Genomic DNA, 11,737 nt, shown 5'->3' with positions numbered 1-11,737 from the left:
GTCACATTCAGGTGTCTCCTTGGTCCACAGTTCAATTCCCACTGACCCGACTACAGCTTTTGTGGGTGCAGAAGGAGGTGGGAAGAACATGGGGTATGGGGAAGAGGCACCTTCCAGCGTTCCACCCTCCAGGACCTGCCTGGAGCCCAATGCTACAAGGTGTCCCACCGATGACAGTTGTGCAAGGTGTCCCACTGGAGTACCTGCTGCTACTGGACGCGGGGTGAGCGATCACATCCATTTCAGAAAGGAGCAAACTCGGGCTTGGGGGAGCTGCTTGGCCGCCTCTGTGGCTCATGATGGAGCTGGGTTGGCAGAGAATCCCAGCGCAGAGGGAAGGCCGTCTAATCGCAGTAGGGACAATGTTGACTTTGGCTCCCAGCTACAATGTGAGGCCTGCCACGCCTCACTCCAGGAACACAGCACTCAGCCAGCTTGCTGGCACTCTCCAGGGCTGTTCTCCCCCACCACCAGCTACGAGTAGGAGACCCACACTCCCACGCAAACCAGGAATCGGAGGCCGCCCAGCAGGGAGACGACACCCCTACAAATCCAAGTTCTCAGAGTGCAGGGTGGTCCTCCTCCAGGAGCCTTGGACTTGAGACATTTGCTCTGAGGCATCCCTCTCACTGATGCAACTGACCCCTGGCTGCCACAGGCTGACGTCATACCTGGACAGTGTCCAAAACCAATCACCTTTAAACTCTCGACATTTGCTCACCTGAAGGTCACTGGCCACACCTTCATATGGCAGCCCTGTGACTTCATTTATAGTCCAGAAGGGAATACTAAGGTTCTTTATGATGTGTGTCTACCATGCAGTGGGTCATGGGACATGATGAAGCCCTTCCGGCTGTACTGAAGGAAGCGCTCTCTCTCTCTCTCTCTCTCTCTCTCTCTCTCTCTCTCTCTCTTTCTCTCTCTCCCTCTGTTTCTCTCTCTCCCTCCATCTTTCTATTTGTCTTTGTGTTTTGTTTGTTTTTTTTTTTAGACAGGGTCTCTCTCATGATGTAGACCTGGCTGACCTGACCTGAAATTTGATATGTAGCCCAGGCTAGCCTTGGGCTCAGACTCCCCGCCCCCCACTGAGCAGGGATAGGAGGTGTGTGCACACTGCACCCAGCTCCTTTTCCTTTTATGAAAATTAAATGTATGTATGAGTGTTCTGCCTGAACACCTATGTCTGTGCCTGGAAAGGCCAGAGACACCGGATCCCTGAGGTCTGGAGTTACAGATGGCTGTGGGCCCTGCAGTGCCCTCACCTCGAGAAAGCCACATCCTGATTTTCTTTCTTTTCTTCCTTCCTTCCACCCTTCCACCCTTCCTTCCTTCCTCCCTTCCTTCCTCCCTCCCTCCCTCCCTCCCTCCCTCCCTCCCTCCCTCCTTTCTTTCTTTCTTTCTTTCTTTCTTTCTTTCTTTCTTTCTTTCTTTCTGAGACAGGGTTTCTCTGTGTAGCCTCGGCTGCCCTGGAACTCACTCTGTAGACCAGACTGTCCTCAAATTCACAGAGATCCACCTGCCTCTGCCTCCTGAGTGCGCCACCATCGCCCAGCCTGTGTCCTGATTTATTACTCTCAGAAGGACCCGCCAGCTTCCCATTATGAACTCTGTTTGCACAGTCTCTCCGCCACCTGCGTTCACGTCCCACAGCACTGCTCAATTCTCTTAGGACCCGTCACTGTCCCCATGGTTAACTGACATCTCCAGTGCCCTCTAGCCTCCCCAGCTACCAGCTGTCCCCTGGACCTTCTCTCGGGCTCTAATGGGGCGTTGTCTATAGACCAAGAAGGAGAGGCTGGAACAGCCCTTCTGAGCTCCGCCCTCCCCACAGAGAGGGGAACACACCTGTTTCACAGCTTCTGGGCTCCAGACATTTCCCAGAGGCTCTGAGTCCTGCCTCAGCTACCCAGAATAGCCCCAAGGTGTCAGGTGGCGCCTGGTGCCGGGGTGTGGGGTAGATTCATGGGAAATGTCACCAGGATTGAGTTTGAGGCCATTGCCCTGTGAACCTAGACACAGAAGCCATGGCTGCATTTCGGCCAGCCACCAACCCTGGAGACTGTGGCTGTGCTGGCCTGGTCTGCTGACCTGTCCAAGGAGCTTGGGATGCAGTGTGAAGAATTGCTCTGGGGACTGGGAGAAGAATGCCACTCTGCCGTGGATGCTGCAAGCTCCAGCTCTGGCCCTAGAGAAAGCTCGGGGCCTGTGGGGCATTTACCCAAGGTGCAAAGGGGAGAAAGGCACAGAGGCGCCAGTGTGTGTCCTTCTCCCTCTGCCAGACCTTAGCAGGAAGGGTGACTGTTCCCTCCCACCTTTCTCTCCCTCACCCCCACTTTCCTCAGTAAAGTCTATCTCTAGGGAAAAGTAGAGCCCAGAGAGGGTGGTCTGCTTGTCAGGGCCACACAGCAGGGTTAGACACAGAGATTTGGCCAGGGGCTCCTTGGTTTGTTCCTGTATTTCAGGATGAAGTCCCTCCAGACAGGGTAAGAGGAAGGGAGAAGAGGCCTCCACTCAGCACCCGCTGTGTCTTGGCCCAGGCTCTTTGCACACATCACTCTCCGAATCCCTGGAGGCACCATGCTAGAATGCTCTGCAAAGTCCCCTTTTTCAGATGGAGAAACTGAGCTGGGGGTGATGGATTGGTGTAAGATCACCATGAGATGGACAGAGGAGGCCAAGCCACAGCTAATACCCGCCTGTGCTGAGGCCAGGGTTCTTAGTGTCAACGTGGGCTTAGACAGCCCTAGTGAGGTACGCTCAGACATGCTTCTGTGGGGCCAGGCCTAGTGTCTAGGGATGTTCAGGGTGTCCCTGCCTCAGAGGTGCTGCCTCTAATCCCTCAGAGTGGAGATTCCAGAGGGAGGAGAAGGTCAGGTGGGACATAGACCAGAGACATAGGTTCCTGCTAGTGGAACAGAAAACAGACATGATTTGAGTGGATTTCAATCAGCCTGGTTGTTACAATGTAAATGACTGAGAGGATGCGCTGCCAGGGAAGCCACCGCTGCCACCACCACGGAGCTGTATCTCAGCATCGCCTCTGTTTTCATTACTTTTTGAGACAGTGTTTGCTTAAGCCATCTGGGTGGGCCTTGAACTGCTCTTTTAGCCCAGAAAGGCACTGGCAGTCTCCTGCCTCAGCTTCCGAGCAGCAGGGATGACAGATACATGTCTCCAGCCATGGTTCCCTTTCTGCTTTAAAATAAATGATTTATTTATTTTTTATTTTCTGTGCTCTGGGGTTTTGCCTGCATGTATGTCTGTATGAGGATGTCAGATCACGTGGGGCTGGATTACAGACTGCTGCTACGTGGATACTTGAATTGAACCCTGGTCCTCTGGAAGAGCAGCCAGTGCTCCTAACCACTGAGCCATCTCTTCAGCAAACGTTATTCATTTATATATATTTTTGGGATAGGGCTTATGTAGCCCAGGCTGGCCTTGAATCCGCTGTGTAACAAAGGCTGGCCTTAAAATCCTGGTCCTCCTGTACCTGTCACCCAAGTTCTGGGATTACTAGTGTGCTTCCACACCCATATGTTTTATGTATGTGTGTGTGACACACACACATATATAATTACATACACACATATACATATGTATTACTGCGTAGGAGGGGGTATGTGTGGAGAGGTTAGAGGACAGCTTTTGGGAGCTGGTTCTCTCCTTCCATCTTGAGTCCTAGGGACCAAACTGAAGTTGTCAGGATTTATCTGCCAAGCCCCCTCAAACGCCCCCTTGCCTGCTTTGTATCATGGAAATGATGGCGCTAGCTGAAGACAAACTGTTTCATTAATGTCGGCCTTTCCCTCTCACGGAGATAAGCTTCCATTCTCCTTATTGTCCTTGGGGCCAAGGGACACGTTTTACTGTCCCACGAACCTGACTCACGGGCCTCATGGCGGTTAAGTAGCCACAGAGGAGTGAAAACCGGACACTCCCCAGATGGCAATGGCCGATGGTGGCAGCTTCTTTGCCTCTGGCAGTAGGGTGTCACCAGGGCCACACCTGAGCTCCCTCTGAGCCTTGAGCTCACCCTCGGTCTCAGGTGGAGGACAAGTCTGATTACCCCTCCTCTGATGATCTCTCTGCCTGGGTCTCCTCCGTGCACATCCTGAGGGTGTGCCAGCCTGGGTTACCTCTGACAGGTGTCTCGCTGCTGCCCTCCCCCACTGCCTTTGTCCTCAGGTATCCCTGGCTCTGTGGGATTGGGTTTCCTGGGAGAAGTCATCTGAGACAGTGGGTGCTGTGTGTTTACAATGCTGCTCAGTCACATGCCAGGGCTCACGGCATGCTGGGGCATCAGGCTAACGCTGGGGAGGCTACAACTCTCAACCTCCACCTCCCCGTCACCCCAAGGCCCCCTCACTCCTGGGCTAAGAAGCCTCAGGGTACAGAGGGAAGGACAGGGTGACAGCACTCAGGACCCTGGGGAGAGCACTACCACTAAGAGTCCTCCAGCCTCCGAAGGGACACGAGAAGAGAAGGGGGGGGGGTCTCACAGTGAAGCACCCATTTTTAGAGGAAGTTTCACGACTCTTAAAAAATGAGGTAACTGATGTAACTTGGTGCCCTACCATTTCGTGTTTTTTTTTTTTTTTTGCTTTTTCTGAGCCTCAGTTTTTCCATCTGCTTAATGGGTGTAGTTCTAGTGATTCTCCTTACAGCAGCTGAAAGGATAGATTGATGTCTTGATGGATAGACATTAAGGTCTGAAGCATGGTATACAGTGGGTGCTCAATAAATGTTCTGTGTTTATCTGCCTCCTCTTCCATTTCCTTCTTCTCATAGCATGCACCCTAGTCCTCTATAGCAGTGAGTCAGGGGACAGTGTTCGGATGGTAGCTCCCACCACTGTCAATGTTTAACCACAGCTGGATGACAGAATGAGTGTCTGGATTCCTTCCAGCTTGAAAGCATCAATAAAGATAAAATCTTATGTGCAGCAGGGACTGAGAATCCGGAAAGGTCACATCTCTGGGTTCTGCTCAGCCCATGGTGTCCCTGACACCCATGGCAGGGCCCTGCAGGGGAAAAACTGAGGGAATTGTTTCATGTTTGGGACTTGACCTGCCACACTGTTGCTGTGTGTGACTGTGAATGAGTTTCCTAACTTCTCTGGGCCATGTCATCTTTTGTGGATCAAATGAAAAGCCTGGACCAGATGATGTAAGGACCCCAGGCTGCATCTCTGTGCCCAAGCTGGGGCTAGGATGGCGGTGAGGATTGTCAGGAACAGCAGTAGCGTCTGGAGACTCCAGGCTGCAGTGTGTGTGTGTGTGTGTGCTCGTGTACAGGTGTGGACAGAGGCTTTGGGCTTTTCTCTTTCTCTCTGCAGCCCACGGAGCCTGTGAAGGGGACCCCACAACACACCTCCTCTACAGGAGTCCCCCTGTCTCTCAAGTCTCAGGGTACACATGCACTGCTCTGAAGTTCTCATTACTAGAAGCGGCTACCGGAGGCGGTGTGCCACACTGAACCCCACCCTGAGTACTTTCCCGGCTCCCCCAAAGTGAAGACCCCAGCACTAACTCACCAATGGCCATGAGGAAGAGCCCCGCCTGGTCAATGGGGGCGCTGCCCTCCTCTTCATAGTAGTTGACGGTGACCTTGGTGAGAGGCACCATGGGGACAAGAAAGAAGGCAGAGGTCACAGGTTACAGTGAAAAGGGAAACAAAAGACCAGGAATAACCCCCTACCTCCCAGCCCGTGAGTCCTCTCTAGATGCAAGGCCCCCTCCTCCAGGAAGCACCCTGGGCTGTTGATATGTTTCTCACAGGTAATCTAACCAGAGAAGGGCTCCTCTCCCTTACCTGACCCGTGCCCTGGCACACACCCCGCCCCCCTGCCCTCCTGGGCTCACGCCCACTGCGCTGTGTGTCTAGCTCCAGCCAAGCCCCGGGGACTTGTTCCTTCGCATGGCACCAGGTGCCAATGCTGCAAATGGCCTGGAGTAATATTCTTGAGAGCCCAGAGTGGGGACAACTGGCTTTGGCTGCATCATCTGGGCAAACCATCTCACCCGCGGTTGCTCAGCGCCCCACTTTACAGACATGAAGTCAGAGGCGCTACACGTATCATCTCTAATCAGAAATAGCTAACGTCAACACAGCAATGCTCCTATCTCCGCCACTTAAGTGCTGAGATTGCAGATGTGTACCCCAAGTCCTGGCCTCTCTGCATGTGTGCATTCTGAACACTCTCACCATGTAGCTCAGGCTAGTCTGGCACTAATGAGGCTGTCCGAAGTTTGCAGCAATCCTCCTGCCTCAGCTTATGTTTCCCTCAGCTCTCTGAGTCTTCCCTCCTGCTTCTCCCCTTCTTTCTCCTTCCTTCTTTCTCTCCTAGGAATTAACCTCAGGGCTTCACATATACTAGACACAAAATGACTGAGGTATATTGCTGGTACTACTTTTCATTTAAAATATTATTTTATGTGTATGGGGTTTGGCCTGCATGTATGTCTATGTACCACGTGCATGCCTGATACCTTTGGAGGCCAGAACAGGGCATCGGATTCCCTGGAACTGGAGTTACGGAGGGTTGTGAGCCAACATGTGGTTGCTGGGAATTGAACCAGGGTCCTTGGGAAGAGCAGCCAGTGCTCTTAACCTCTGAGCCATCTCTCTGGACCCCAGTTTTCCCTTTTTGAGATAGGATCTCATATGCCCCATGCTGGCTAAAGCAGGCTTTGAGCTCTTGATCCCCCTGCCTCTGCCTCTTAAGTGCTGGGGTTACAGGTGTGTGCCTTTGTGCCTGGCCACCCAGTTTCCCACGTCCCCCTGTCCCCCCCGCCCCCGTTCTGCCCATATAGCTGCTAGGGACCAGAAAGCACCATATGGCTCCCACTGTTTCTATGGCTTAGGGTGGTGTGTTCCCATCCCACAAGATTCCAGCATGGCTTTGGGCTCCCTCAGTCCTGGATACTGTCTTCCTGGCCTTGGTACCTTGTCGCTGCTGGCCTCTGTGCTGGCCTGGGCCATGCTGAGCCGCAGTGTGGTGTTGGGTGACAGGGCCCAGCGCTGCTTGCCATTGGTGACCACCTCCTCTGCCTCTCCGTCACGTACGACCTCCACCTGCACACCCTCCGAGTGCTTCAGGCTGAAGGCTTTGGCCCCAGCCGGGGCTGCACTGTAGGAAGAACAGACAGAGTCAGACGGAGCCTGGGCTAGGCGGGACAAGGGTGTCAGCAAGAGAGTTCCAGAGGGGTAGGCCTCCCAGGCTGTGTGGTCTGAGGGACCCAGATGGGCTCAGCTGTGCTGCCAAGACCAGCTGATGGCAGGAGATTGTGAAAACTAGAGTCCTGGGATAATTTTTCACCTGCTGAGTTGGAGTCCAACTGTCTGTCTGTCTGTCTGTCTCTGTGTGTCTCTGTCTCTCCTCTCTCTGTGTCTGTCTGTCTGCATCTCTGTGTATGTCTCTGTCTTTCCTCTCTCTATGTCTGTCTGTCTCTCCTCTCTGTGTCTGATTCTTTCTCTCTCTCTCTCTCTCTCTCTCTCTCTCTCTCTCTCTCTCTCTGTTGTGTTACAGACTGAACCCACAGAAGCTAGGTAAGGTCTCTGTCACTCAACCACGCCTTCAGCCTTAGGATCAGAACATTTTTTTTGTTACACAGGATATTTTTATGCCACTCACACTGGCCCCAAAGTTACTATCCTTCAATCTTAGCCTCCCCAGTGCTGAGATTTTTAGGCATGTAGCACCACACTTAGGCTCTGATTCATTCATTCATTCATTCATTCATTCATTCATTCCTGAGACATGGTCTCTTGTGGCTCAAGGTGGCCTTGAACTTGCTATGTAGGTAAAGATGACCTTAAACTTCTGATTCTCCTGAGTCCACCTTCACAGGCAGGATTACAGGCCTGGCTTATGCTATCCTGGGGACTGAGCCCAGAGCCTTGACCATCCTAGGCAAGGACTTTACCAACTGAGCCATACCCCCACTTTAGGTCTTGAATGCTTACTGGGTTCTTGATGCTTCTGCAGATGGGCGACCACCTATGGGAGCACGGGGCTCTTTAGGGTGAGTGACAAGTCTAGACAGGATGGTTTTATTCCAAAGATAGAGCTAGGCCCAAAACCCCCTGGTGCCACTGGGGACTTATCAGGAGGGGTCCTGGAACCAGGCTTTGTCTCAAAGATCCCCAGGCCTGGATGGACTTCCTGACCACTGAAGGCCGTATGCTGGGACTCATGCATGGCTTCCTGCTGAAGGAGAAGTGGTTTGGGGACTGTGAGAACTAAGCAAGACTCAGGATAGGGAGGGCATTGACTCTCGCTTCCGTCTAGATACGGAAGTTTATGTAGGACAATATATATGCGGACATTCTAACTCAGCGGGGTGGTGTCTGGAGACCTTCAGGAGATGGGGAAGGTTTCGGGGGGGGGGCATCAGGGGCTCTAATCAAATATGAATGGTGGCCTTTTAAGAAGTGAGAGAGAAAATAGAGGGGTGCAGGACAGCAGGTGCCAGGGCGGCCAGGGGGTGGAGGTGCCAAGACTGGCAGTTTGGGTAAACCAGGTTTGAAGGTTCCTAAGGACCACAGTGGGTTTGGAGGGTCAGTAAAAATTCTTCTGGGATTTGAAATGAACGCAGTGGAGGCCTGAGTGTGTCTCAAAGGCCTGGCTGCTGCTAGGGACAGGGGCAGCACTCTGAGGTCCAAGAGTCTCAGAAACACTGCACACTGTTTAAGTTTTCAGGCATTTTCTCTCTTTTTCCTCTTGTTCTTCCTCCTCATCCTCCCCATCCTCCCTGTCCTCCTCTCCTCCTCCTCCTCCTCCTCTTCCTCCTCTTCTTCTTCTCTCTCCATCTCTGTCTCTGTCTCCTTCTTCTTTGTCTTCTTCTCTCCCTCCTCTTCCTCCTTCTCTTCCTCCTCCTCCTCCTCCTCCTTCTTCTTCTTCTTCTCCTTCTCCTTCTCCTTCTTCTTCTTCCTATTTTTCTTTTGGACACAGGCTTTCCATATGTAGCTTTACCTGACCTGGAATTCACTACATAGACCAGGCTGGTCTTGAACCTGCTCCAACTCTCGTGCTTCTGCTGGGAGCGCTGGGACCACAAGCTTGTGCTGCCATGCCTGGACTTAAGTCTTCAGGCCCCTCCCCCATGCCTACAGACTTAGGGGTCCCATCCTCTGCGAGGCTGCTGGCTGTCAGGGCCAGGTGAGATTCTCAGCTGGTGATGAAGCAGGAGGCGGGGCTCAGCAAGAGGTTTAAGCTTGTGACTCTCAAATGTAGCAGCAGCAGCAGCAGCAGCCTTCTTGACAGCTTAGACGCTCTGTCCAAACAGAGACTGCCGAGTCCTAAAAATATTCTAGAAACTACTGGGGCCACAGTTTGAGAAACACTGATGTCATCTTCCGCAGCGTGGTCTTGTCCTTCTTCTAGCCCTGGGGTGGGCCATGGCGGTGGCTGGGAGTCTGCAGAGCCTGCCAAGCACCGCATTCTGTTTGTTTTCCGAGACAGGGTTTTTCTTATCCCCTAGCTGTCCTGAAACTCACTTTGTAGACCAGGCTTCCTGCCTTGGCCTCCCAAGTGCTGGGACTAAAGCCACCACCGCCGGGTGAGCAATCCATCCGTGGTCTTTCGGCTGAAATCCAGCGGAGGGTGCTAGAGCCCCGCCCTCCTTGAAACGAGACCACTTCATCTGGCTTTTGTATCAAGTTTCCAGGGGCAGGTTTTCTGAGATAACCCAAACCACACCAAAAGCAAGATCCCCCAGGACCGCACTCGGCCCCGTGCCTGCCTCCATCCCTCTGATCCAGTAAGAAACCGGAGAAGCCACATCAGAGCTCCGGGCCCCAGGCCTCCCACATCCCTGCACCAGCCTTGCTAGAGGCTGAGCAAACAGCTATTCTTGGAGCCCTGGCAGAGGCCACAAAGGCGCCATTGTCCCCTGTGGATCCTGTTGGCTGCCTCCTCCCCTGTGGAAGATCCTGTTAGAATATCCCCTGCAGAAACCCAAGCCTGGGGCTCCAGATGGCTTGGGGGTCCCTAGAGGCTGGGGGACAGTATTGAGGGAGGGAAAGGAATGGGATGGGGTGGCTTTGACCTCCTGGCTTACTGGAGAGAGCATGCCTGGGACAGGAGGCTCGCCCTGAGACCCCTGTCTGCACTGTGTCCCAGCACCAGGAGGGACAGTATGCTGGGACATGAATGCTTCTTGATTAGCTTTCCCAGCTGGTACCAGAGCATTTTATACATTTATTAACTGTGTGCGTGTGTGTGTGTGCGTGTGTGTGTGTGTGCTCGCGTGTGCACGCACACGCATGTGCAGACCAAAGACTGATGCTGGTCCCTGTGCTGATTTCAGCCTTAGTTTTTGAGATAGGGTCTCTCACTGAACCTCTAGCGAACCGTTTTGGCTAGACGGGTGAGCCCCTGGAGCCCACTTGTCTCCGTCCCCCAGTGCTTCAGTTACAGATCTATGCTGCTGAGCCCGGCTTTTATGTGGGCGCTGGGGATCTGAACTCGGGTCCTCATGCTTGCGCACAGGCATTTCCAGCCCCTCACTGTGCACTGTAGATCTTAACACATGGAATGCTGTTCCCCCAAATCTGCACCTCTCAAAAACCTGCCTCTCCATGAGGGGATCTGGGCCTCTGTTGCACTGCAGGCTGCATCTTCTTCCTCATATTGTTTCAGCTCGGGCCTGATCCAGGCTCGCAGTCAATAAAAACATTTGACAGAGATGGGGCTGGAGGAGGAGGGGCCGGTCACACGGTCTTTTATTCACTCAACACACATTTCGTGAGCATTTACTATGTACCAGGGAGAGTTCTGGGTTCTGAGGAAAGACGGGCTAGAAAGACAACACATCTCTTGCCCTACGGAGTTTATATTCTAGTGAAGGAGAAAGGCTTTAGTAGATTGTGCCACTAACTGTGACGACGGCAGCAGAAACGCGAAATTGCCAGGCGCGGGTCATAGCTCAGTAGAAGTGTGCTTGCTTGCGAAACACTGACCATGCATAACGGTTCTGAAAACATGGGGTGTGTGATGTCGGGGGCTCTCAGACGGATTCTCTGAGGAAGTCACTTTTGAGCTCAGAGTCTAAACGTTATTCAGAATTAGTTAAGCCCGTGGACCTGAAACCCAGCATCAGCTACAGGGCGGTACAGTTCTGTCTCAGGAAGATTTCTTCTCAGCTCCAAGCTGCCCTGATGCTATGGGACCAGGAGGCCTGACCTCGAGAAATGGGCAGAAGATGAGTGTGGGTGGATCTGTGTGTGCGTACACACACACACACACACACACACACACACACGTGTGAGCTTGCACATGTGCATACAGGAGGAGGGGAGTGGTCGTGATTGGGGAGAGAAGACCCAGACACGGCAGAGCTAGCCTTTCTCCTGACGGAGGGAAGTCACCAAGGGCTTGCAAGCAAGGAGAGATTTTAGAAGAAAAAGAATGGAAGTATGGGGGGCGTGGCTAGTAAGTGAGTCTGGGATGGTTGCTGCCATGAGGGACGGTGGTGACTTAGGGCTGGACGGTGACCATGGAAACAGAGAGAAATGGCTTCTCAAATGCTGTGTGGCTTCTGGGGAGTCGCCCAGCCTGTCTGATATTGTCTCAGAACATGGGAGAAGGTCTCAGGCGTAGCCTGGCAGGGCTGAGGAGCCCCACAGAATGCCACACTGGAGGGTGTGATGTGCCTGTTCTTTGCTGGCCTCTGGCTCTGTTTGTCCATTTGGCTTGGCCCTCATTAACACCAGGCGGGGTTCATCCTTGGAG

The 11,737-nt window shown here is 53.1% G+C and overlaps 1 protein-coding gene across 1 annotated transcript in view; it reads right to left on the bottom strand.

The window, feature by feature from the left end:
- Window positions 1-11,737, bottom strand: part of Padi2 (peptidyl arginine deiminase 2) — a 42,995-nt gene that overhangs the window by 25,189 nt on the left and 6,069 nt on the right. Inside the window, exons 2-3 of the mRNA XM_028753961.1 lie at window positions 6,949-7,132; window positions 5,537-5,609 (exon numbers count right to left, since the gene is read on the bottom strand). Of these exons, the coding sequence (XP_028609794.1) occupies window positions 5,537-5,609; window positions 6,949-7,132 (257 nt within the window). The remainder of the gene's footprint in view (window positions 1-5,536; window positions 5,610-6,948; window positions 7,133-11,737) is intronic.

This window comes from Grammomys surdaster, unplaced genomic scaffold (genome assembly GCF_004785775.1).
Source record: "Grammomys surdaster isolate TR1022 unplaced genomic scaffold, NIH_TR_1.0 125977, whole genome shotgun sequence".
Taxonomy (NCBI): Eukaryota; Metazoa; Chordata; class Mammalia; order Rodentia; family Muridae; genus Grammomys; species Grammomys surdaster.
Note: the sequence above shows the minus strand (reverse complement) of the source record. Positions and strands in the feature narration are given on the sequence as shown.